We start from the raw sequence: 26,982 nt of genomic DNA on the forward strand, positions 1-26,982 counted from the left end.
TACCTTGGTTTTGCAATCAGCCGCCTTTTTTAGTGGGTTTAGGCTTTTAAGTTAATTATTATGGTTGTTGGGATTCTCTATAAGATTATTTTTTTTGAAAATAAAAACATAGTAAAAGCTCTCTGAAACATGAGCTGTATTGGCAAACATGACTCATTGCAAGGAATTCAAATTCGATTTCAAACTGTGTGATGTATACTGAAATACCTCATTTGTATGTTATCTTTTAAAGTCCTAATTTCGTTGTTATTCTTTGTTCTTTTAGCCTAAAAAATACAAGCTCAGAGTTTTCAATGTGGACTTATAATATAGGTAAATGTTTTGAAGTGATTGTAGAAGCAGTTATGGACAGCTTAGAGGAAGCTAATTTTCTGGACTATTACTCAGGTCAAATTAGTCACATTTTTATGTCTATTTTGGCTTCCTACCAATTTTTAATCTAACTTTTCTTCTACTATTTTCCGCTGCAGTGTTGTTGTTCATGTTGTGATTTCATCTTCCAGAAGATTGCTTCAAGCTTTGAAGATTGCTCACAACAGAAGATTGCTTCAAGCTTTGAAGATATTATTTGAATATGGCTCCAATTTCACATCTAAGCTATAGTTTTTTTTTGATTTCTAGATGTATTTTAGTTATGAAAAAAAAATTCCTCTCCATGTCAACACTGGTATTTAGGAAACTGCCCCCAACTTCCTCTGATTTGTTGGGGTTATTCCAAGTTTTCATTATCAAAATAACATTTCATATAAGGGGAATAGAATGATATTACTATTCAAAAATACTTATATAAGCTTTGTGCAGTGGGAAATTGATTGATTAGGTTTATTTTGAAACTTATCTTCTATACAATTATAATCGTCAGGGGCATTCATAAATTATCCTTATGAGTTTTTGGTGAATTAGCAGAAATATATAGATGCAAATAATGTAGGGATGTCTCAAGCAATTGTCCCTCAGGGGAATAAGAACAATCTTAAACCATGAAAAAACTGATGTACTAAATCCCATATCCATTCATTAGCCATCTTGATTCTAATTGCATTTCAAATCATCAATCCAAAGTTTATATGACATTAGTATATATTGATGTGTTTATTACAACAGTAAACCTCGCCGTGCAGCGCACGGGTGAAAGGTACTAGTAAGATTGAAAAGACTTAGTTATATTGAAAAATAAGCTCTGGAAAATCATATCAATAATTAATTATATTAATTGATTGTCTCAAATATACCAATCAAAATTGATCCCAAAACACATATCAATAATCAGACAGAATAATAGCCCAAACATTGCAGCAGTTTGAGTAATTTTAAATCAACCTAACAAAAATCAGATTAGCTAAATCCAACCCACTAAAATCAGTTAAAGAAAGAGTTAAATTTGAATTTTGAAAATGAAAAATAGAATCAAAGAACAGAAGCAATAACAAAAAGTTTTGCATACTAAATCTGCACGGAATACCCTGAATTTCCATCCTGTTCAGACACCTTAGTAAGCTGCTTCAATCATCAAAAACGGCAAAGAAAACAAAAAAAAGCCCTCAGTACAATGAAAACATAAAACTTCTCGCAAAAAACAAACCCCCACAGTTGGACAAAACCCTCATTGCATAAAATAACATAAACACCATTTTACTGCATGCCCATAAAAAAGGAGTCATAAACTATTAAGCAGGGTTGCAATGGAATGGTACAAAGGATGTGAGTTCATTAATTCAATTCATAGCCACTCGCGAAGAAAGAACTCTGATGGCATCGGTGTTGCGTGATTATCACAAAGAAAAAACTTTTTTAAAAAATATTGCAATACAAATCAATCTAGGTTCCCCCTTACATTAAATGATAACATGATAAAGCATACTTGAATCTTACCTCATAATCACCGGTGTCACTTTTTAATTATAAAAGTCACATAATAATGAGAAGAGCATCTCCTTAATTATTATAGGAATGTAAATCTTGATAGTACTGTGAGATTCAACTTGCTCTGATTTGGAGCTCTTTTATGCTTACATCTTTGAGCCACTTTGGATCTTCCTCAGTTGAGTTCCATAGAACTGTATGATGAGCCCCTACAGTACACAAAACACCCAAATAATTATAAATCTACTAACTTAAGAAGTAAAATCCAGTTTCACTGTTCATGGCCACCTTTTTTTTTTGGGTATCAAGTGAAGGTTTGTTGGGCCTATTGGGTTGTCTGGGCTGTATGGATACTAGCAGTCTGCTCACCTAGGGTACTGTTCATCGTCAGGAAAAAAGTGAGCATTACGTAACAGAGAAAAAGAGTGAGAGATTCAAGATGAAAGAAACAGAGTGTTTCCACTGATATTATTCACTGCTTCGTCGAACAAAAATTGATGATGAAGATTGCAGCGCTGAAGCCTTGATCTAGCGAAGGAGACCCTTTCTGTTATCAGGGATTTCCAAAGAATTGTTGAGAGATTCTGTCATTGTGGCTTCTGGTCAGGATAGTGTCAGATTCTGTTCATCTAGGGCTACCGCATACGAACCTACCAGCTTTCTTGCCTAGACTCGAACTCCTACTGCTCCCACTTCCATTCACAGTTGTATTGCTTCATCCTGTACTTCCTCGCTAGCTATCATCTATCTCCCTATCTCTGTTTTCCTAGATGATGGTACTTTCAATCTCCATCAACAGCTGTGGCTTCTGCTTTACAGGTTGTGCGTCTAAACCCTACCTCCCCATCTAATTCCTTTACAGCTTGTCTGATTTGATTTGGAGCATGAGTAGTTCGTTGCTATATATTGAACCATTCATTTTCACTTTGTGGTCTCAAGCCAGTGCCCTCTCTTTCTCTTTGCTATATTTCTGTTGATTTTATTTTGTGTAAATCTCTATTGGAGATATGAGTGGCCATCGCACAGGTATAATTTTAATTTGGTATGATGATTGATTTTGGGATTCCATATACGCACAGGTATATTGTTTGTCCATGGGTGCAGCTATTAGGAATTGAAATTTAATGAAATTGTGTGGTGGGGTTGGGCTTCTTGGTTATATCTGATGGGTTGGTAGGGAGGTATGGTAATGGTACTGGGTATAATAGGCCTCTGGTAACCTTGCAGTTTGAGAACTCCTCCCTTTTCTGGTTTTTCTTTTTGCTGATGTATTCTTTCTATCCTTTTTTCTTTTTGCTGTAATCCTCTTCTATTGCTTCTCCCTTATAATGCAATTCTTTGGCTTTCAAAAAAAAAAGGACTTTAGAATTTATCCTTGACAAACTTTAGAAGTAAGGGGTTTTGTCTCATAATTTCTTCTTCACTATTTCTTTTTAGTTTGGGAGTGTATCACAGGGAATGATTTTTTTAGTATCTTGAATAATTGCAATGTTATGCCAAGTTTTCGATGCTATTTTTTATTAATTTGGGCTTGAATGATGGCAGGAAGGAAAGACATGGTGTGTATGCAAAGCCAGCTCATCAAAAAGAGGTGCAGATTTTTATTTCTGTAAATGGTTAGTCATGCCTTTGAATGAATAATAGTTACTTTATTTACAATTTCAAACACATGTAGTATGTATAACTTATATCTCATCATATATCAGTTGGTCTATTTATATTACCTTTGTCTATTTATTTTTTTTCTGCTACCACTTAATCAAGTGTGATTATAACTACAAACACTTAATGCGTCAATTGCTAATTTTAGCAGGTGATTCAAGAGAGTGGGAGCACACACACACTTCTACAAAATAGCATGGATGGAGATCATTTTATGAGGTGGTGATATAGGTTGCCTAACTGCATCACATGATCACCTGCTAAATCATCACCACTCACCCATTGAAACGATTTTTATATTTGTTGATTATGTATAACCTGTGGCTGTGAGCATCATGAATATACATGCAAGTCTTTTTGTAGTGAAGAATTTTCTTTTCTGAGTTAATTTACTAAATTGCTTGAAGAACCATCTGCCACCCTTTGAATAAATCATTGGCTTTCATGAAAAATATAGGTTGAAAAGGGCTACTTGGTCGATCTTAGAGATGAGATTATTTAAGTTCAATCATCATGAATTTCCCTTTTAACTTTACTGTATAATTTTGGGCTGAAGTTGTTTTTATTTTTCTGGTACAAGGGGAAATCAAGTGTGCTTCATTTGGAAGCTATCTTTATGTTGTGAAACAATTTGTTGTAAACGATGGTGTTCGAACACCTGTTGTTATATTACAGTTTGCTAAGATCAAGACATTCAAGGGTATGCCAAGAATTATTTTCTTTAGATGGTAGGTGCCATTTCCTCATATGCATGAAACTAAATTGCAATTACTTCTTTTATGTAGGTTTTGTTGTTATTCAGAATTTCATGAATGCTATTATCCTTCTATGGAACCCCCCCCCCCCAATAGTTGAAGCGGTTACAATTCGTGATGGGTGAGTTGTATGTGTATAAAGACAGTACAATTTCCTCCACAACATTGTTTGTTATACCATATTGCTTAATAATTTGTATGATTTGAATGATTATGATACAACAAGGTTGGCTCTTCATGGCATCGAGGCGGACATGCCATTGGCTGAATCGGAAGATGATGATGATGTTCACATACTAACTCAAGAGGAGGAGTTTTTAACTCTTTATCCTAGGAAGGATCTGAAAGAGCTCAATGAGACTGAGGAGGTTGTTTTAACTTAATCACTCTTAGTTTGTAATTGATTCTTTCCATTTAAATTGAAATTTTATTATCAATTCATATCACTATTCACAGTTTATCACGAGTGCATTCTTTCATGTAGGATGGTGTGTTTACGGTTGTAGCACGAGTTACTAGCCTTGCTGAAGGGGAGAAGTGGTGGTACTCTGCATGCAGTTGCCACAAGGCAGTAACAACTGAGGATGGAACATTTTACTGTTCTGGATGCCGCAAACCTTTACTGTCCGTAACTCCTAGGTGATGCAGTGTTCTGGTTTTTATGATTTTGTTTTAAAATCATCAAACGCAGTTGTTGAACTAATTGTTTTCTATTTACTCTAATATCAGGCTCAAACTAAAGGTAGAAGTTGAGGATGCCTTTGATTGTGGTACATTTGTCATATTTGGCACTGATTGCCAACTACTTCTTAACAAATCATGCAAAGAGTTGGTCATGATCTCAAAGGTTTAATGTGATATATGAAGCATTTTTTATTGGAAGAGCTGGACATTACTTGCTATAACTTGTGCTCATAAGTTCTGACTATATATTGTTTTTAGGCGAAGTCTCCATATGAATACCCGGCTGAGATTGAGACTATCATTGGTAGAGAACTCTTATTCAAAGCTGAGAAGTCAATTGGCCATGGGACCAAGTTTGATGATTCGTACAAGGTTAAGAAAATATGTTCCTAATTCGCTGTGATTGAGAGTTTCAAGGACAAGTCAAAGGTTCAAACCCTAAGCAAGGTATTCATTTCACTATCTTGCATGATTATGTGCTGATTATTACTATGTTGATTAATATTACTCACTGTTTTTTTGTATTTGTTCTATTGGCTTAGATGATCACTAAGGGTAAATTTCCAAAATCCAGTGGTGGAACTGATGATACAATTGGTGACTATTCTGCAAAGTTGTCCGAAATAGGACCCAATGTTGTTTCACTTGATGAAATTTCCCCTCGAGAGGGATCTGTCGCATGCTCTTCAGTCCAAAGTGTTGGTAGTGATGTTAGTACTACAATGCCTGCTAAGAGAATGAAGCTGCGTTCTGTCAAGCTGGAGAAGGAGTAGAAGTTGCAGCTTACTAATTTTTTTAGTATAAGTTAGTATATGTTAGTAATTGAACCCATGTTCCTAGAAGTTAGTTTTTTGTAACCTACATGTGCCTTTATTATTTACTAATGCGTAGAATTTTTATATAGATATATATATATGGGGTTTGTGACATCCTTTGTCTTGATAGATTTGGTTTGGTTTGTAAGATGAGTTGATCTAAACTCATAGTTCACTCTTCACTTTTGTATTGACTTTTCATTAATCTTGATTAAGATCAGTTTTAGTACAAAGCTTGCTCCAATTTGATTTTTTTCATTTTTTTATTAATTAGTTTTGTGTATGTCACTAATGCAGTCACTGTATATTCCTGGTTAGTAAATTGTTGAATGCATTTACACAAACCGTGTCAAACAGCCACATCAATTTCTCCTTGCCACTTTGTCAATTGATCAATAAATTTTATTTTGTTATAGTATAAAGTTAATTACAATTAAAAAACTCCGTAAAATACAACGAAAAAAGACTTTAAACATAATTTTACTACTACTACTATATATCTAAATCTATGCCTTAATTTAATTAAATTATAAAATTACGTCTAACATGTTTGAGTATTGAAATGTATAATATGGTTCAAGTTTTTTTTGGTATTGTCAATGTCAACCACATAATGATGTTTATTGTATAATGTGCATCATTTTTAAAAAACAATTTAATTAAATGTAATAAATTAAGAAATTAAACTTCCGTGCAACGCACGGGGATAATCCTAGTAGAGTGAAATAGGACAAAAAGAAAACAGATGATATTTTAATAATAATTACTCCACTAGAGCTTGTGCGGGTTATCTTCCTGTGAGGACAGCTCTTCGTCGTCGGGGTCTGGACGTGGATCCGTCATGTCCATGGTGTGGATTAGAGGAAGAAACTGAGGTACATGTTCTTCTCTCTTGTCCTGTGATTCAGCGTATCTGGTTTGCTATCATGGGGCTTGGGGTCACGGAGGATGCTCCACTCCATGTGGTGGTGGCCCGAATGTGGGATGGGGTGTGTGAGACGGTGGTGGACAAATTCATTACGGTGGTGTACGTGATTTGGGAGGCTCGGAATGCGTTGTTGTTTCAGAACCGTGAGTTATCCCTTGACCATGTCCTTGCTCGGGTCGCGTCTCTTGAGGCTTTGCCTCGGCCAGGAGCTTTGCAGCGCTCCCCTAGGGCGGAAGCGGCGGCATGGTCGCGCCCAGCGGTGGGGTGGATTAAGGTAAATGTTGATGCTTCCGTGCGGCGTGCTATGGCGGGATTTGGGATGGTGGCGAGGGATGAGGAAGGTGCTCTCCTGGCAGCTGCAACTTTAGCTCCGGTGATGATGCAATAAGCGGGACTAGCAGAGGCACTTTGCTTGCGGTGGGCGATGAGGCTTGCTCTTGATCTTGGCTTCTTCTCAGTTTGCTTCGAGACGGATTCCTTGCAGCTTTATCAGTGGTGGCGTCGTCGAACTAGAGGCTCTTCTTACCTTGATTTGATTATTTCTGATTGTCGTACTTTAGCTTTATCTTTTGCAAACATTGATGTTTTGTTTGTTCGTCGTTCCGGCAACCGAGCCGCTGATTTTTTAGCCCGGGGGGCATCCTCTTTTTTGGTTTGGATAGAGGAGGGACCTCCTGGCCTTGATGCTTTTGTAACCTCTGATGCTATGGCTTCCATGCCTGTCTGATTTATGAGATCTATGTTTCTTTCAAAAAAAAAAAAAAAAATTACTCCACTAACCTTCTTTTGCAACTATAGCGTCTAAAGTTCTTGATATATTCTTACCTGAGCATGGAAAACAAAAGGAAGCTTAATATCTGAAGTGAATTCAGATTAATCTTTCGTAATAAAGGAAGGTACATTTCCACTTGAATGAATCAACAACGATCCCACACCTGAAATTGTATGTCTCCTTTTATATGCTTAACTACACTTGCTATTGCATATGTCTCCCCTTACTCATGCCCTCTTTAGTATCACCTGTAAATTTAAGGCCATGAATAAAAAATTCAAGACCAAAAATAAGTTCTATAAAAGGAAAAATGCTGTGAGTACAAATTGAAACCCTTTCACCCTCGAGATCTCTATCGCAGTTGCTCTCTATTGCTCTATGATAGAGTCCACTCCATATACCCCGGTAACCAAATCACTCAAACTCGCCCTTGAATGCCCAGTCTAAAAAATGGACCTCTTTAAAGTAATCAATCAATCTCACACTCTGCAGAACATAAACAAAGAAATTAGTTAAAATTAAACAATCTCACTAACCTGAGTTTATATAACAGATGAGATATGCTACCAACATGGAACATTAATGTGTGTAGCAGAAAACATGGTACAGAATTGAAAAATACACTTTGAACACTTACACTAAAACTTTTTTCTCACCATTATTGAGTTTTTCCTTTCCATTCAGGTTGCTGTCCACAAAGTTCACTCCAAAGAAGTTCCTTGTTCGATCTGCACTAAAAGTTTTCAAATCAAATGGGTTCAATCCAGTCACCAATTGGAATGTGATGTTCCACATTATAAAAAAGAACATGTAGCTTCCTGTTACAACAACTACACTCAAAGTCATCACCAATTTCTAATCTTTCTCACTATCTATAATACAAACAGTAAAATGCAATATAAATGGACTTCAAAACAATGATCTAAAATGTCAAAAGTCATCACCAATTTCTGATTTTTTTTCAAATACCTCGATGTGGATTTGTGAAGAGAACCATGACACTTAATGTTACAACATAGGGGAAAAAGGAGACAAACTTGGGTCTAAGAACCAAGGTACTGAAAGTTATAACTTTAACCCTATAAGAAATGGAAGAGTGAAGTCACACAAACATTCTCACGGAAGTCATATCACCATTAATTAAAAGTAATTTATAAAATAATTAGAAGAGTGAGCGTTGAAGACCTGCATCGAGGAGAATGGTGAGCTTCCCAGGTGGAAGAGCTATCGGCGCGTGTGTGTGTGGCCACCGGTGAGATTTCTGTCGGGGATGGTTTCCGCCGGGGAAAGATTTCCGGTACCTCTCCAATTGAGTCATCGACCTTGCTTTCCTCACCAGAGATGGAACCGCATCAAGAAAACAGATCTTGGGGATGCGTAGATAGATCTGAGCCTAGTAATTCCACCGCGGCAGGTTCCTTTGAAGGAGGGGGGACAGTTTCATGCCAACGGACCTTCGGGATCGGAACTCGTGGCGGCGCTGGTGGGGGGAGTGAGACGCAACAGAGAGATAGAGAACAGATGGAGGGGAAGAGGATGATGATGGGTGGGAAAGAATTTTTCTTTCAAATTCTTCATTCTCCTGAAGAGAAAGAATCCGGATATGGAGATGAGGGGAGAGAACAGTATATCATGGGAAATGAGAAAACATTGAGAAAAAGAAAGGTCTGGGAGGCAAGGGAGTGGAGGGGAAGAAAATTGATTGGACACAGTTGAGTTGAGGTGGCAGTCGTTGGAATGGGAGAAGCGTTAATGGAGAAGAAAATCTCGAGGAAGGGAGACTTGGAAACGGGAGAGTAGTAAATGCAGCAGTCAAGTCAAGGATTAAAATGAACATATGCAAATTTTGAAAATCATGGAGAGAAACACCTAAATGGGTGGGGACCAGCGAAATATATATGATTGGTGGATGAGTGCCACATAAAATATGACTAAAGAAGAAGAATAAAGGAGAAAATGACACATAATCAGGGAAAGGAGGGAAGCAAGGAGAGGAAGCCACGTAGGAATTCCACTCATTGTGAGAATGTACCAGAGAAGAGAATGCATCTAGTTGCGACACATCAGCAAATGGTTCTCATAACTCTTGCTGTTTTAATATATATATTGATTGATATTGATATTGATATTGATATTGATATTGATATTGATATTGATTGATTCAATATATTTGTCATTAAAACGGACTAATTAAGTTTAATTTGGATAAGGACCACAAAAGAGGAAAGGTTAGACATTCCAAAATAATTCAAATTCAAATTACAAAAATAAAAAAGAGAGAAAGAAAAAGAAGAATCCAAACTCAAAACGACATCGTTTGAAGTTGCTGGCTCCTCCTGAAAAGGAAGAAAAGAAATAAATCCATTTTGGCTGTGAAAGCGCGAGGAGAGGAGAGGCTTCACGACGATCCCTCCTCTTCTCTCTCTCTCTCTCTCTCTCCTTCAATTTCTTGCAGCTTCCTTCTAGAGAGAGAAAACTTTCTATTCCCAATTTTGTCCCTCACCAATTCCTCATTTCTCATTTTTACCTCTTTTCTTCTCTCTTTCTCTTTCCCTTTCTCTGCTACTACCATCTTCAAATCCCAATTTCTAGGGTTTAATTCTCCCCCAATTCCTAGGGTTTTCGTCTCATCGAATCGAATGGAAGCTCGCGTTGGGAACAAGTTCCGTCTTGGTCGCAAGATTGGTAGCGGATCGTTCGGCGAGATCTATCTTGGTCAGCTGTGATTCTGATTCCTTTCCACTTTTCAATCAATTCAAATTTTCTTCTTGAATCGCTTTCAATTCAATGAATTCATGCTCTTTTCACTTTGAATTTGTAAAAATTTCAGGTACGAATATCCAGACAAATGAAGAAGTTGCAATTAAGCTTGTGAGTACTATGATTCTACTCTCTAATTTGTAAATTTTTGATCTTTAGTTTTCTTGCTTGTGAAATTAATACTTAATTTGCATGATTGGATAAAGGGTTTGTGTGATTTTGATGTTTATCATCTTTGGAAAAATTGTAAATGGTTGTGTGGTATGTAGTGTTGTGTTGTTGAATTTTAGTGAATGTGGAAAATTGAAGTAATAAAGGTTTACTTTTTGGAAGCTAGGGTAGAGGCTGTAGAACCATTTTAACTTTGTTTTAACTTCTATAGAGGGATTAATGTAGCCTGCGGTGCCAAACGGCGTGTCCAAGGGCTGTCTGTCTGTCTGTTTGTCATGTCTAATTAAATTTAACCCCCCTTGGTTCAACAACTTCAGTTCCCAAGGGGTGTTTGTTTGGCCTTGCATCCGCCACAGCTTACCCTCTGTTATTAGTGACAATCAAGGTAGTCAATCGCGGATCGCGGATGACCCCCAAAAATGAAATCCCATACAAGGGAATGCCACGAATAGCGGGATTTCGCGGCCGAGATCCCATGGCGGCAGGGGTCTACTACGCGATGCGACGGCACTATAGTGCCGCCATCGCGCGCGATCGATATCTATGGTGACAATATGACATTGATGATAGTGGACTTATTGAAGAACTGTGTTGATGATTGAGGAATAGGGGCACATTTAATTGAACATTTTTTCCTCTTTCTGTTTGCCTTTTGATACAGGAAAATGTCAAAACCAAGCATCCTCAATTGTTGTATGAGTCAAAGTTGTATAAAGTACTGCAAGGAGGAAGTAATCTCCTCTCACTGAATTTCTATCTTTCCAATCTCTTTGTTTACCATATAGACTTCATATTACTCAGATTAATTTTTTTTTGGCTGGGTACATTTATTTGGCAGCTGGGATTCCAAATGTGAGATGGTTTGGTGTTGAAGGAGAATACAATGTCCTTGTGATGGATTTACTAGGCCCTAGTCTTGAGGATTTATTCAATTTCTGTAGCCGGAAATTGTCCCTCAAAACTGTTCTCATGCTTGCTGATCAGATGGTAGGCTTTCTTTATTTTTTAGATACTCTTCTTATTTTCTTTTCCGAAGAATTAAAAAAGACATTCGTCTTATTTACATTCACTAATCGAATTTTTTTTACATGGGCAATCTTGATCTGTTTGCAGATAAATCGAGTTGAATTTATTCATACCAAATCATTTTTACATAGGGACATTAAACCAGACAACTTCCTCATGGGTTTGGGGAGGCGTGCAAATCAAGTAATAGTTAAAATCTCGCTTTTGAAATTCCTTTTTTCGTCACTTTCTGTCATCTCTTGGATGTATCCATTTAAAATTTACCTCTTTGTAGGTTTATGCCATTGACTTTGGCCTTGCTAAGAAATACAGAGACACCTCTACCCATCAGCATATTCCTTACAGGTATTATTTTCTATTGTGGTTTTTTTATTTTATAATTTATATGTCATCGTTGTACAACAAGTTTACTATAAGAAATTAGGCTAATAATCAATTCATCTAATTGATCACGGCAAATACAATATCTGAATATGCTGTTGAATTACTAGTTGCGTGATCCTGTGATTTTTTAGAGTGGTTTCTAATAAAATAGTAGTAGCTTTGATATCAGGCAGACGGCAGCGTGTGTAGTGGGGGAACTGGGAAGGTACCTTTGGTTTAGTATTTATGCAGCAGTTAAATTTTCTTGTTTGCTTGTATTGTTGAAAGATGCAAAACTAATTTATCTTGCTCTGGAGTTTTGAGGTCTAGAATATTATTGATAAATCTATTCACTACCAATGCAGAAGTGTAATATGAAATTCTTGGAAGATTTTAATATACCCAATATTATATTATATTTAGTTATATGAAAATTGATAGGTGCAAGTGAAGTACCTACAGTATCAAATTACACAGACAATCAATCAAGTTTAAATCCTTTTCCCCCAATTTTTGATTTCTATATGTTTTATGTGTGAAAATATGTCTTTATAGTTGGTGCATAACTTCCTGTTGTTACTTATCTCTTTAAGTAGTTTCTCAGTGGCTATTGTGTAATTAGTCTTTATTTTAATTTTTGTTTATATGAATCATTTTACAATAGCTTTCAAGTTGTTGATTCAAACATATCTTGATTATTCATATTGTGGCTGTAAGTGACCAATTTACTTTTATGGTATTTCTCTGATTTTTGCTTTCTTGTAATCCTTTCCAGAGAGAATAAGAATCTGACAGGAACTGCTAGATATGCTAGTATGAATACTCATCTTGGAATTGGTATGCTCTAAATGTATCTTTTATCAAAATCACTTGCCTTTTTATTTATTGCTGGCAATTGATTCTGAACTTTGGGAATGTCCTTTCATTATTTATTAGAACAAAGCCGCAGGGATGACTTGGAGTCACTTGGATATGTTTTTATGTATTTTTTGAGAGGAAGGTAGTTACCTAGTCATTCATGTTCCTGTGTTATTTATTTTTCTCTATCACTAGCTTTTGATTTAATCATTAACATGATATTTCTACAGCCTTCCATGGCAGGGACTGAAAGCAGGAACTAAGAAGCAGAAGTATGAGAAAATCAGTGAGAAGAAAGTTTCTACCTCTATTGAGGTAAAACTGTCTAATAAAATATTTGGTACATACTATTGTGCATTCCACCACCACCCCCGGAAAAAAATCATAACAATGTGTGGCTTGCTTTTTTGTTAGTCTCTATGCCGTGGCTACCCCTCAGAATTCGCTTCATACTTCCATTACTGTCGGTCGCTGCGGTTTGATGATAAACCAGATTATGCATATCTGAAAAGGCTTTTTCGTGACCTTTTCATTCGTGAAGGTTTGCCTTTCTCTTTTCCTATTTATATTTCACTATCAGATTACTAGTGTCTGTGATATATATATGGTTATGTTCAATTTTAATATGCCATATCTGTGGTTTGGCTGGCCTTTTCATGTTGCTCCAGGATTCCAGTTTGACTACGTCTTTGATTGGACCATATTGAAATATCAGCAATCTCAAATTGCTGCTCCTCCTGCACGTGCCGTTGTAAGTGGTGGCGTGCTACTTGTTAACATTAGATGTTTGGCTGTTGGGATTAGATTATCTAACTGAAAGTAACATTTGCAGGGCGCTGTCGCCGGACCAAGTTCTGGCTTGCCGCCAGCTATTGTAAATGCTGATAGACAGACAGGTAAAATTCTATTTCCTTTTACTTTTACGACCCTGTGTCCCTCATAATTTAGTTTTTGATCGAGCTCAATGGCGTAGTGCGATCCATATAGCCGACCTCACTTAGTGGAATAAGACTTTTGTTGTTGTTACTTTTACGAGACCCTGGTCTATTATTTTACAGATAATCTGTGGTTTGTTACTTAGATCAACAATCTATTAGTTTTTATTTTTCATTTTGTTTATTCATTTATCTCAGATTTATCATTTTTTATGGGATGTTCTTATGTTTTTGGTTTTTAATGTGGCGTTTCTGGGTAGGTGGGGAAGACGGCAGGCTTGCTGGTTGGTCTTCATCAGATCCTTCTCGTAGAAGAAACTCTGGACCTATTGTAAATGATGGAATCTTATCCAGACAAAAAGCTCCAGTTACAAGTGACTCAGTTGGATCTAAAGATGTTTTGGTGAGTTTATGAATAGCTATTTATGGGATGGACAGCTTATGGCCGTGAGCTGATCATATTTCTTGCAGAAAGCAGAAGGATGCTGATGTATTTATGCATCAATCTTCAGCTTTCTACCTGCCTAATTATTTTCTGTTTAACAAAATATATATTTATTTGGAGTATACTATGGATCATTTCTTAAGGGGAAAAATGAACAGTACTCTTCATTTATCCAAAACAAAAAAGAAATCTATGCTTTTGTTGCTTCGTTTCTTTTGCTCATAACCAAAATTATGAAGTATTGGGTTCATCACTTGTGTGTTTTTATGCACAATTGAAGCATAAGCTAAGCAATTGATGTGATATTGTTCTTTTGTCAGCTTTATGTTAGACAAGTATATGTCATTCTTTAATCCTCGCTTCTTCAGATATCCCACACTTGTTAGAGTTTTGTACCGTGAATATAATCATATAGCTCTTGTTTTCTTGCTAAAGAAAAGTGTATCTCTGGGTTCATTATATCCTATAAGTGATTGCAATATCAGGCTAATTCATGATTTTTATCAAATTTTTAATTGGGTGCTGGTCACAAATACACTGATCTCTCTGTATTAGTTAGTTTTCTTGTTGTTTTTTAATTTTTGTGTATGATTAATGCAGTTGTCTAGTTCTAATTTCCCCCGGACACTTGGGTCTACAAGGCGAGGTGCTGTTTCTAGCAGTCGCGATGCAGCTGTTTTCAGTGAGACTATGACCTCTCATCATCCTCTTGGTGTGGATGCTAGTCCAGCAGCACTCCGGAAAATCTCTGGTGCTCAAAAAGGTTCAGCTATCACATCATCGGAGCACAACCGAACATCCTCTGGAAGAAACACATCAAACATAAAGAATTTGGAGTCAACTCTCCGAGGTATTGAGGGTCTGAGTTTCAATGACGAGAGGGTACAGTATTAGTAGCTGCCACTCTCCATAAGCTATCTTAGCAATTTCTTAAAAAGCTTTATACCTTTTTCTTGAACTACCGAGTGAGGTTTTATCTGTCCATTTTGTTGAAGGAAAGCTACAGTAAGTTGTGAATTGTCGCTACAAAGTATATAAAAAGGCTTCTGTTAAATTGTGAATACAGTTTATATTGTCCTTGCATTGGTTCTACAGCATCACCTTTACTATGGTTTCTTCTTTTATGTTGTCATGTCTTATGCTTTCGTATCTTTTTTTTTTGTGTGCATAAATCATATATCGTTTTGAGTTGGTAAATTTCATTAACCCGCAACTAGTAAAACGTCAGGTTTACAAATTTCAGGGTGTATTTCTTCGATCTATGAAATATGGGCTCATGGGTTGGCTCAACTGGTTACATGTTTTGGCTTTAACTCTCACCTCCTCATAGGTTGATGGTTCAAATCCCCTTGTGTCTACTAAAATCTCAGTTGGTGGGCAACCCTCATTGGGGAGATCCTTTGACGGAGAGCTCCTATCAAGGTGTGGGTCTCTGATGGCCTCCCTAGCACTCCAGTGCTGCCTTGCCCGGTAGTTTGGAGATCTCTTTGTTCTACCATTTCATAACAAAAAATATATAGGTTCATGCATTCCACGTTTAACTTGGAAAAAATTTAGGTCATTTTATTGACATTTCATAACAACTTTGAGAGGATTATTAAACATATTAGAAAGTAGAACTATCACAACTTCAACTTCTTGTTTACATAGTAATAACTAGTGGTTGGTTCAATTAGTACACGCTTGATTTTCTTTAAGAAGCATTTCAGGGCTTGATTCTCGTGTATTGAAAAATCTATGTTTAGAGAGTTAGTTTCACGTGAATGTGATTGCTTACAACTCTGAACAAAATTGCCTCATGTGGGGAGAGTTAGTTTTATCTGAATGTGATAGTTTTTTACTCAAATAAAATATCTCATGTGGAGGATTTCTGAAGAGAGATACAAACAGTGAAAAACACAGCTTTCACATCATCCATAATCAACTGTTGTTTATGATAGCATGTTGTCTTGCAAAATTCGTATCTCCTCTTTCTCATAATTCTTTTTTTTTCTTTACAAATTACAAAAGTCATAGGGTTTTGGTTCTTTTGAATTTTATAGGAACTTAAAATAAGAATATAGTATAGCCTATGAGAAGTTTGAGTATCCTAAGTGTAGCATTAGAGCTCTCACAGAGTCTCTCTGTCCTTTTTTAGTGTTGGGGCATATTTTCAATTTTTTATTAAAATTTGTGAGTTTTAAAGATGTTAGCTCATCGATTTAGTAGCGAAGTCTAAAAAAATTAAATTTTTTGAGTTTCATGTATAAAGAAGGGAGGCTTTAACCAATTTTTACTATGATTTTTTTGAGTATCGGTGTAGTTTTTTCTTTTTTAGCCCTAATTCCTGCGTGTTAAAGGTTTTAACCCATGGAATGAGTGACGAAATTCGAAAAAAATTAAATTCCCCACGTTTCATAGTATGATGAAGTAGAACTTTAACCAAACTTTCTCATGCTAAATTTGTGCAAATGTTAGTGTTGGTGAAAATTTTCAATATTTGTTCGAAATTCTTGAGTTTTAAAGCTAAATGCCCATGAAATAAGTGACGAATTCCAAAATTATATTTTACGAGTTTCATCATATAATGAACGGGTGCTTTAACCAAATTTACTCAACCTAAAACTTGTGCAAACTTCTGAGTGTCGGTGGAAATTTCCAATTTTTAGTCAAAACTCCTGAATTTTAAAGGTATTATTAGCCCTTGGGATGGGTGACGGAATTTCAAAAAATATTTTTTCCGAGTTTCATTATATGATGAAGGGAAGATTTAACCAAACTCTCTCAAGCCAAAATTTGTTCAAATTTTTGAGTGTTGGTTGAAATTTTCAATTTTTTGTCGAAATTCTTGAATTTTAAATATATTAGCCCTTGGAATGAGTGACAGAATTCAAAAAAATTAATTTTTCCGAGTTTCATCGTATGATTAAGGGGAGCCTTAATCAAAATTTCTCAACGTAAAATATAGGCAAGTTTTTTAGTGTTGGTGCATATTTTCAATTTTTTGTCGAAATTCGTGAGTTTTAAAGATGCTAGCCCATCGATTTAGTTGTGAAGTCTAAATAAATTAATTTTTTTGGGTTTCTTGGTATAAAGAAGGGAGACTTTAACCAATTTTTAGTCAGGATTAATATTATGAATTTTTTGAGTATCGGTGTGGTTTTTTCTTATTTAGCCCCAACTCCTGCGTGTTAAAGGTGTTAGCCCATGGAATGAGTGACGAAATTCGAAAAAAATTAAATTCCTCACGTTTCATAATATGATGAAGGAGAACTTTAACCAGACTTTTTCATGCTAAATTTGTGCAAATGTTAGAGTGTTGGTGGAAATTTTCAACATTTTGTTCGAAATCTCGAGTTTTAAAGCTAAATGCCCATGGAATAAGTGACGAATTCCGAAAAATATTAAATTTTACGAGTTTCATCGTATAATGAAGGGGTGCTTTAACCAAATTTTCACAAGCTAAAATTTGTGCAAATTTCTGAGTCTCGGTGGAAATTTCCAATTTTTAGTTGAAATTCCTGAATTTTAAAAGTATTAGCCCTTGGAATGGGTGCCAGAATTCAAAAAAATTATTTTTTCCGAGTTTCATTATATGATGAATGGAAGATTTAACCAAACTTTCTCAATCCAAAATTTGTTCAAATTTTTGAGTGTTGGTTGAAATTTTCAATTTTTGGTCGAAATTCTTGCATTTTAAATGTATTAGCCCTTGGAATGGGTGACAGAATTCAAAAAAATTAATTTTTCCGAGTGGACTGGGCGAGCCCCTAGAGGGGAAACGCCCAGTGTGTAGCCCGCCCCGAGGCGAGGGCCTGGCCTTAAGTTGGGCCTCAGCTTCGGAGGCCCAATCGGCCCAATAGGTAGTGCCCAAACTCTATAAATAGGAGGTAGTTACCAATTGTAGGGAACTTTTGCCCATTTGACAAAATAACACATGAAATTCAGCATTCTCTCTCTCATTCTCATTCTCTCTAGCACAATTTTCCACTCTCTAGGTACTATCCCTATCCTCAATTTTGGCGGTGAAATACCAAGCAACAAGTCCTAGTTAAAATTAATGCATGAAGTCGTTAGGCGTAATTCAATCACATGACGCGTGAAAAAATAGCGCAAGATATAAGGTCGGCGAATGAATAAGGTGGAAGGCGAGTGCTTGGTCACTCAGGATGTTGAGTATTTTATTACTCCGGCGTGTTGGGGCGTTAAACTACGAAATTCATTCTTAAATTTTTTAAACAATAAGAATGCGGCGACAAAAAAATGTACGACGAAAGCAATCCAACAAAATTTACAAAGTATTCAAAGGCGATATAAAAACTATGGCGAAAGGTTGCTTATATATAGGAATGACGGAAAAGTGCATTACAGAGGGCGGTAAAGGCTAAGTAAAATTAAAATTACACTATTCATTATTTCTTTCTTCTTCTCCTGTTTCTTCTTCTTCTTCTTCAGTTGCCGTCCAGAGGTGTTGGTCAATCAGAGGAGGATCATCAGGACCAACCAGTCCTTCAGCGGTGATCTCTTTCATTACTCTCATAGCGCTAAAATCAAGGTTCGGGAACAAATGTTGGGCCTGGTCTTTGGCGAGGTAGAAGCCGCGCTCGTGATTGTCATAGGCAATGTCAGCGACTTGTTCCCTCGCCTCGGCGGCTTTGGCTTTCTCCATCGCCAGCTCGTCCTCTAGCCCTTTGATCTTCGCAAGATGGGAAGTAATCTCGGCATCTTCAGTGGCGAGGGCTTCCCCATGAGCTTCGTTCGCCTTCTTGATCTCTTCGGACGTGGCTCGCATCACCGCCTCCATGTCAGACTTCGCCGAAGCCAAGGACTCAGCGGACTTTTTCTCTTGTTCCGCCAGCGCCTTTTTCACTGACTCCAGCTCAGCGCGCAATGCTTCGAGCTCTGACTCCTTAGCAACCAGCGCCTCGTCCCTGGCGATCAAGTCCTTCTCAGCTTGGTCTTTTTCCTTTTTGCAAGCTTGGAGACTTGCATCGAGATCATCCGCTTCTTCCTTCATCAGCGCCAGTTGATCCTCCAGTTCGCCGATTTTAATTCCCGTCGTGCCAATCAACTTGTCGGCCTGGACTTTTTCTTTGCCCGCTTGATCTAGCAGTTTGTCGAAGCGTTTCTTCCAAGCGGCGGCGTCCTCCTGGTGCTTGGTGTTCTCAGTCCTCAACCGTTCAGTTTCAGCAGCGGCGGCGTTGAAATTGTCAAACGCATGGGCAAAAATACACCCAGCGCGTAGAAGACAAGCAAGGGTTTCCTCCTTGGTTTCATTAATACCCCGGCTCAAAACTTCTTTCTCTATGGCGTCACGGTTGAGGCCGGTAAGCAAGAACTCTGAAGGTTCAATGGCGTTGGGAAGCATGTTGTAGTAGCTGGAGGAGCCGCCCTCATTACCAGGAGCTTGCTTGATCTGGGTCGCTTCAAGGGTAGCGGCGGCATCAAGAGAAGGTCTCTCTTCGCGGCGAGGCGGGGAAGACGCGGAGCGCCCATCATCTGTCGGGGGCGGGCTAGGAGGTGCGTCTTGACGAGGGGGAGACCTGGGGGTTTCATTTTCTTTTTCTTTCTCCCCAGTAAGAGCATTGGAGGACGAGGCAGCTTTTGTGGCATTGACGGCGACAAGTTTCTCAACAGCTGAGGGTTGAGAAATGTTGGTGGTTGTGTCAGCGGCTGGTGACTGGTCAACAGAGGTTGTTGTGGCACCGGCGGAGGCGGCTGTGGCGCCTACAGTAGTGGACTTGGCGGCGGCTGCGGTGGCCGCGCCCGCGGTAGCGGAATTGGGAGCTGGGATGGTGGTGGACTCGGTGGCCGTGGCGGCGGAGGCTTTAGCAACCTTTTTGCCTTTAGACGCAGCGGCAGTGGTGGGCTGAGCGCCGGGGTGGGAGGAGCCGGCGGCAGAGGAGACTTTGACCAATTTCCTCCTTTTGGGGGGCTTGGGCGCCCTCAGCTTGGTTCTCAGCACCGCCCCGCTTTTTCCCATCGCCCTCGTTGTTGAACTTTGGAGAAAAACGGGCCATTCTCCTCTCACGAGCTTTCAAGAGCTCGGCGTTGGTGAAATTCATATCTTCTGCAACAATAAATAAGGAAAAAGGGGGGTCAGTAGCAACATAAGGGATAGGAAAGAAAATAGAAATGATAAAAGTAAACTATAAGTGACCTAGATATTTGGGTGTCCTTGAGAGGCGAGCACCCTCAAGGACTGTTGAGCAGTCAAGAACAGGAAGTGGGGCGAGAAGAGTCAAAAGGGCTTTGTCGTTGGCAAACAAAGATTCTTCCGAAGGATCGGTAATCCCATTAGGCTTCTCCGTCCAGTAAAGGGGAAAAAAGGCAGTCCCGTCCCTAAGGGTGAAGGCCTCTGGATAGGCGGGATGAACCACCACGCGGAAGTATCTTCGGGCAAAAGAGGACTTGGCGTTGCTTTTATGAGGATTCAAGCATTTACGGCCAGCCCGGGCCTTTAAAGAAATCCACCCTTTATTTTTTATGGACTTGGGGTCAACATCGTAGAGGTAAAAGAAGCTGGTGGGAGATGGGGCGGTGCCAACAGCGGCACACAAGATCTCAAAGCACCGGATGAAGGCCCAGGCATTGGGGTGAAGTTGGCAAGGAGCCGCGTTGATATCGCGGAGAACGGTCTGAATGAAGGGCGAAAAAGGAAGTCTGATTCCAAGCTCGCCGAACATATACTCATAGGTAAAAAAGAAATGAGATCCCTTTACATCGCCGTCGGCCCTGTGAAGCCAGGGGCGGTCTTCAGCACTGCAGGGCCAAATCCGGAGTTTGGCGTTTATTTCGTCATCATCAGACAAACCGCCAAGGCTACTTACAAATTCCACGATAGTCTCCCTATCCTGGAAAACGGAAGGTTGGTCAATGGCCTCGTGTGAGGGCGCTATTTGGACCGGAAGGGGCAGGGTTGTGAAAGTTTTTAATCGGTATTGAGGGACCTCCGGGACCTCTAAATGGAGGCCGCCGGCTGCGGTAGAGTCAGGATCACTCCCAGAAGAGGAGGAGGTGTGATTAGGGGAGTTAAGGTTTGAAGCCATCTTCTATAATCAAATGAGGAAAAGGGGAAAAAGATGAGTAGAGATATGATGCAGAGATAAGGGAAGGAGGATTCACCGGAGAAGGATGTGAAGAGTGGGTAGCGGAAAGGGTGATAGGCAACGGCGCCGGAGCGGAAGTTGGAAGAAGGAGCTTGGTAGGCAATAAGGGAGGTAAAAAGCGGTCTCGGAAAAGGATGATTGTAGGGGAAAATGGTTTTTATAGGCAGGGGGAGAAGTTGGAAAGGTGACGCGTGTTGGACACGTGTGGAAGATTGGAAGTCATGATGGTTTTTGGGGAAGTGGAACGCGTGTGATGGGGGTTACTGCGCACGATGGGACAGTTATGAAAAGTGAAGTGACGGTTCCGGAGAAAGAGGAAAATAGATGTAACTGACGCGTCACGTGGAGCAGTTAGGGATTTGAAAGGTTTTTAAAATAAGAGGAAGCGCGAAAGGCCTCGCCACCATAGAAACCAAACGTCATCGCCTGACAAGTAATACCAGCATTAAAGTTTAGTCACTCGCCAGGGACACTGCCAGCCAACACTTGCTCAGTACATGATCAATGCCTGCCACCTTTCTCGCCGGCGAACGATTGCTCACCTACTCCAACCAATCGCCAGTACGGAGCGGTCGTTCTCGCCGCTTGTGGACTTGTAGACTTGTGGACTTGTGGACTTGTGGACTTGCCGGTTTGGGTTGTTCTCCAAGACAAAAAATGCTTGTTTCTTTTTGCTTACGCCATGTTGGCAACGTAGTTTACTTATTTTTTCTCAAGCCATGTTGGCAGCTTAGATCCCAGTGTACTATAGGATACATGTAAAGGCATTTAAAAGACACACTTAGCTCTCATACTTCGAGCTCGGTGTCTTGTGGACTAGTGGACTGGGCGAGCCCCTAGAGGGGCAACGCCCAGTGTGTAGCCCGCCCCGAGGCGAGGGCCTGGCCTTAAGTTGGGCCTCAGCTTCGGAGGCCCAATCGGCCCAATAGGTAGTGCCCAAACTCTATAAATAGGAGGTAGTTACCAATTGTAGGGGACTTTTGCCCATTTGACAAAATAACACATGAAATTCAGCATTCTCTCTCTCATTCTCATTCTCTCTAGCACAATTTTCCACTCTCTAGGTACTATCCCTATCCTCAATGTTCATTCCCAGAACACCGAGTTTCATCGTATGATTAAGGGGATCCTTAACCAAACTTTCTCAACGTAAAATACGGGCAAGTTTTTTAGTGTTGGTGCATATTTTGAATTTTTTATCGAAATTCGTGTGTTTTAAAGATGTTAGCCCATCGATTTAGTTGCGAAGTCTAAAAAAATCAATTTTTTTTTTGAATTTCATGGTATGAAGAAGGAAGGATTTAACCAAGTTTTACTCAGGATTAATATTATGAATTTTTTGAGTATCAGTGTGGGTTTTTTGTTTTTAACTGTAAAACCTGCGTTTTAAAGGTGTTATCCCATGGAATAAGTGACGAAATTCGAAAAAAAAATTAAATTCCCCACGTTTCATAATATGATGAAGGAGAACTTTAACAAACTTTCTCATGCTAATTTTGTGCAAATGTTAGAGTGTAGGTGAAAATTTACAATTTTTGTTCTAAATTCTTGAGTTTTAAAGCTAAATGATCATGAACTAAGTGACGAATTCCGTTTAAAATTAAATTTTACGAGTTTCATCATATAATGAAGGGGTGCTTTAACCAAATTTTCATAAGCTAAAATTTGTGCAAATTTCTGAGTGTCGGTGGAAATTTCCAATTTTTAGTTGAAATTTCTGAATTTTAAAAGTAGCCTTTGGAATGGGTGACAGAATTCAAAAAAATTATTTTTTCCGAGTTTCATTATATATTGAAGGGAAGATTTAACCAAACTTTCTCAAGCCAAAATTTGTTCAATTTTTTTAGTGTTGATTGAATTTTTCAATTTTTTGTCGAAATTCTTGAATTTTAAATATATTAGCCCTTTGAATGGGTGATAGAATTCAAAAAAATTAATTTTTCCGAGTTTCATCGTATGATTATGGGGACCCTTAACCAAATTTTCTCAACGTAAAATATGGGCAAGTTTTTTAGTGTTGGTGCATATTTTCAATTTTTTTATCGAAATTCGTGTATTTTAAAGATATTAGCCCATCGATTTAGTTGCAAAGTCTAAAAAAATTAATATTATTTTGAGTTTCTTGGTATAAAGAAGGGAGGCTTTAACCAATTTTTACTCAGGATTAATATTATGAATTTTTTGAGTATCGGTGTAGTTTTTTCTTATTTAGCCCTAATTCCTGCGTTTTAAAGGTGTTAGCCCATGAAATGAGTGACGAAATACGAAAAAAATTAAATTCCCCACGTTTCATAATATGATGAAGGAGAACTTTAACCAAACTTTTTCATGCTAAATTTGTGCAAATGTTATAGTGTTGGTGGACATTTTCAATTTTTGTTCGAAATTCTCGAGTTTTAAACCTAAATGATCATGGAATAAGTGACGAATTCCGAAAAAATTAAATTTTACGAGTTTCATCATATAATGAAGGGGTGCTTTAACCAAATTTTCACAAGCTAAAATTTTTGCAAATTTCTGAGTGGCGGTGAAAATTTCCAATATCTAGTCGAAATTTCTGAATTTTAAAAGTATTAGCCCTTGGAATGGGTGACGGAATTTAAAAAAATTATTTTTTTCGAGTTTCATTATATGATGAATGGAAGATTTAACCAAACTTTTTCAAACTGAAATTTGTTCAAATTTTTTAGTGTTGGTTGAAATTTTCAATTTTTTGTCGAAATTCTTGAATTTTAAATGTATGGCTTAACACATCAGAAGTCCCCTGAAATTGTAAAGGGAATCAGTTCTAGGGCCTGAAAAATTTTCGTATCAAATTGGGTCTCTAAGAAAATTTTTTAGTTTCAATTAAGCCAAAAGCTGCGAGACATGAATTTTGTCATAGTCATCAATTACACGTGGCTTTTATAATTGTTTTTTAATTAAAAAATTAAAAAAAATTATTTCCAACTCAACTAATTTATTTAAGGAGAAAAATAAAAATAAAAATAAAAATATTAAAAAATTACAATTTATTTAACTTGGATCCTAATTATATCCTTAATCCTTATCTCCCTCCATCTCCATAGAATCAACAACAACAAATTCAGAAAGAAAAAATCCAATCAACAACAATTAATTTTTATGAGTTTCATTGTATGATTAAGGGGAGCCTTTAAAAAAACTTTCAACATAAAATAAGAGCAAGTTTTTTAGTGTTGGTGCAGATTTTTAATTTTTTGTCGAAATTCATGAGTTTTAAAGATCTTAGCCCATCGATTTAGTTGCGAAGTCTAAAAAAATAATTTTTTTTGAATTTCATGGTATAAAGAAGGGAGGCTTTAACCAAATTTTACTTAGAATTAATATTATGAATTTTTTGAGTCTCGGTGTAGTTTTGTTGTTTTTAGCCGTAATTCCTGCGTTTTAAAGCCCATGGAATGAGTGACGAAATTCGAAAATTAAATTAAATTCCCACGTTTCATAATATGATGAAGGAGAATTTTAACCAAACTTTCCCATGCTAAATGTGTGCAAATGTTAGAGTGTAGGTGAAAATATTCATTTTTTGTTCGAAATTCTAGAGTTTTAAAGCTAAATGAAAATTTTCTCAAGTGACGAATTCCTAAAAATTTGTATTTTACGAGTTTTATCATATAATAAGTATTTTACGAGTTTTATCATATAATAAAGGGGTGCTTTAACCAAATTTTCTCAAGCTAAATTTTGTGAGAATTTCTGAGTGTCGGTGAAAATTTCCAATTTTTAGTCGAAATACTTGAATTTTAAAGGTATTAACCCATGAAATGGGTGACGGAATTCAAAAAAAATATTTTTTCCGAGTTTCATTATATGATGAAGGGAAGATTTAACGAAACTTTCTCAAGCCAAAATTTGTTCAAATTTCAGAGTGTTGGTATAAATTTTCAATTTTTTGTCGAAATTCTTGAATTTTAAATATATTAGCCCTTGGAATGGGTGATAAAATTCAAAAAAATTAATTTTTCCGAGTTTCATCGTATGATTAAGGGGAGCCTTAACCAAACTTTCTCAACGTAAAATGTGGGCAAGTTTTTTAGTGTTGGTGCATATTTTCAATATTTTGTCGAAATTCATGAGTTTTAAAGATGTTAGCCCATTGATTTAGTTGCGAAGTTTAAAAAAATCATTTTTTTTTTGAATTTAATGGTATAAAGAAGGGAGGCTTTAACCAAGTTTAACTTAGAATTAATATTATTAATTTTTTGAGTATCGGTGTAGTTTTGTTGTTTTTAGCCGTAGTTCCTGCGTTTTAAAGTTGTTAGCCCATGGAATGAGTGACAAAATTCGAAAATAAAATTAAATTCCCACGTTGCGTAATATGATGAAAGAGAATTTTAACCAAACTTTCCCATGCTAAATTTGTGCAAATGTTAGAGTGCAGGTGAAAATATTGAATTTTTGTTCGAAATTCTTGAGTTTTAAAGCTAAATGAAAATTTTCTCAAGTGACGAATTCCTAAAAAATTGTATTTTACGAGTTTTATCATATAATAAAGGGGTGCTTTAACTAAATTTTCTCAAGCCAAATTTTGTGAGAATTTCTGAGAATCGGTGAAAATTTCCAATTTTTAGTCGAAATTCTTGAATTTTAAAGGTATTAACCCTTGAAATGAGTGACGGAATTCTAAAAAAATATTTTTCCCGAGTTTCATTATATGATGAAGGGAAGATTTAACCAAAATTTCTCAATCCAAAATTTATTCAAATTTCAGAGTGTTGGTATAAATTTTCAATTTTTTGTCGAAATTCTTGGATTTTAAATATATTAGCCATTGAAATGGGTGACAAAATTCAAAAAAATTAATTTTTCCGAGTTTCATCGTATGATTAAGGGGAGCCTTAAACAAACGTGCTCAACGTAAAATGTGGGCAAGTTTTTTTAGTGTTGGTGCATATTTTCAATATTTTGTCGAAATTCATGAGTTTTAAAGATGTTAGCCCATCGATTTAGTTGCGAAGTCAAAAAAAATCATTTTTTTTGAATTTAATGGTATAAAGAAGGGTGGCTTTAACCAAGTTTTACTGAGGATCAATATTATAAATTTTTTGAGTATCGGTGTAGTTTTAATTGTTTTAGCCCTAATTCCTGCGTGTTAAAGGTGTTAGCCCATGGAATGAATGATGAAATTCGAAAAAAAAAATTAAATTTCCCACGTTTCATAATATGATGAAGGAGAACTTTAACCAAATTTTCTCATGCTAAATTTGTGCAAATGTAAGAGTGTAGGTGAAAATTTTGAATTTTTGTTCGAAATTCTTGAGTTTTAAAGCTAAATGAAAATTTTCTCAAGTGACGAATTCCTAAAAATTTGAATCTTACGAGTTTAATCATATAATAAAAGGGTGCTTTAACCAAATCTTCTCAAGCTAAAATCTGTGAAAATTTCTGAGTGTCGGTGAAATTTTTCAATTTTTAGTCGAAATTCTTTAATTTTAAAGGTAATGCCCTTGAAATGGGTGACGGAATTCAAAAAAATTATTTTTTCCGAGTTTCATTAGATGATGAAGGGAAGATTTAACCAAACTTACTCAAGCCAAAATTTGTTTAATTTTCAGAGTTTTGGTATAAAGCTTCAATTTTTGGTCGAAATTCTTAAATTTTAAATATATTAGCCCTTGAAATGGGTGACAAAATTCAAAAAATTTAATTTTTCCGAGTTTCATCGTCTGATTAAGGGGAGCCTTAACCAAACTTTCTCCACGTAAAATATGGGCAAGTTTAATTAGTGTTGGTGCATATTTTCAATTTTTTTGTCCATATTCGTGTGTTTTAAAGATGTTAGCCCATCGATTTAGTTGCGAAGTCTACCAAAATTAAATTTTTTGGCTTTCTTGGT

At 37.1% G+C, this 26,982-nt stretch overlaps 2 protein-coding genes across 2 annotated transcripts; both read left to right on the forward strand.

The window, feature by feature from the left end:
* Nucleotides 1–2,537: 2,537 nt before the first annotated feature.
* On the forward strand, nucleotides 2,538–5,985 carry LOC130748562 (uncharacterized). The gene is made up of 8 exons (XM_057601786.1): nucleotides 2,538–2,682; nucleotides 3,409–3,454; nucleotides 3,677–3,744; nucleotides 4,507–4,648; nucleotides 4,765–4,919; nucleotides 5,010–5,127; nucleotides 5,223–5,411; nucleotides 5,507–5,985. Exons 3-7 carry the CDS (start codon nucleotides 3,722–3,724, stop codon nucleotides 5,355–5,357), a joined length of 573 nt encoding a protein of 190 aa, XP_057457769.1. The 5' UTR covers nucleotides 2,538–2,682; nucleotides 3,409–3,454; nucleotides 3,677–3,721; the 3' UTR covers nucleotides 5,358–5,411; nucleotides 5,507–5,985.
* Nucleotides 5,986–9,849: 3,864 nt separating this feature from the next.
* Nucleotides 9,850–15,114, forward strand: LOC130746136 (casein kinase 1-like protein 2). Its single transcript, XM_057598678.1, has 14 exons — nucleotides 9,850–10,194; nucleotides 10,310–10,350; nucleotides 11,072–11,141; nucleotides 11,249–11,397; nucleotides 11,524–11,619; nucleotides 11,711–11,781; nucleotides 12,575–12,636; nucleotides 12,736–12,799; nucleotides 12,888–12,972; nucleotides 13,072–13,198; nucleotides 13,326–13,408; nucleotides 13,490–13,553; nucleotides 13,853–13,995; nucleotides 14,638–15,114. The coding sequence occupies exons 1-14, from the start codon at nucleotides 10,119–10,121 to the stop codon at nucleotides 14,929–14,931; spliced, it is 1,425 nt and encodes a 474-aa protein (XP_057454661.1). The 5' UTR covers nucleotides 9,850–10,118; the 3' UTR covers nucleotides 14,932–15,114.
* The last annotated feature ends 11,868 nt before the right edge of the window (nucleotides 15,115–26,982 follow it).

This window comes from Lotus japonicus, chromosome 3, assembly GCF_012489685.1.
Source record: "Lotus japonicus ecotype B-129 chromosome 3, LjGifu_v1.2".
NCBI lineage: Eukaryota > Viridiplantae > Streptophyta > Magnoliopsida > Fabales > Fabaceae > Lotus > Lotus japonicus.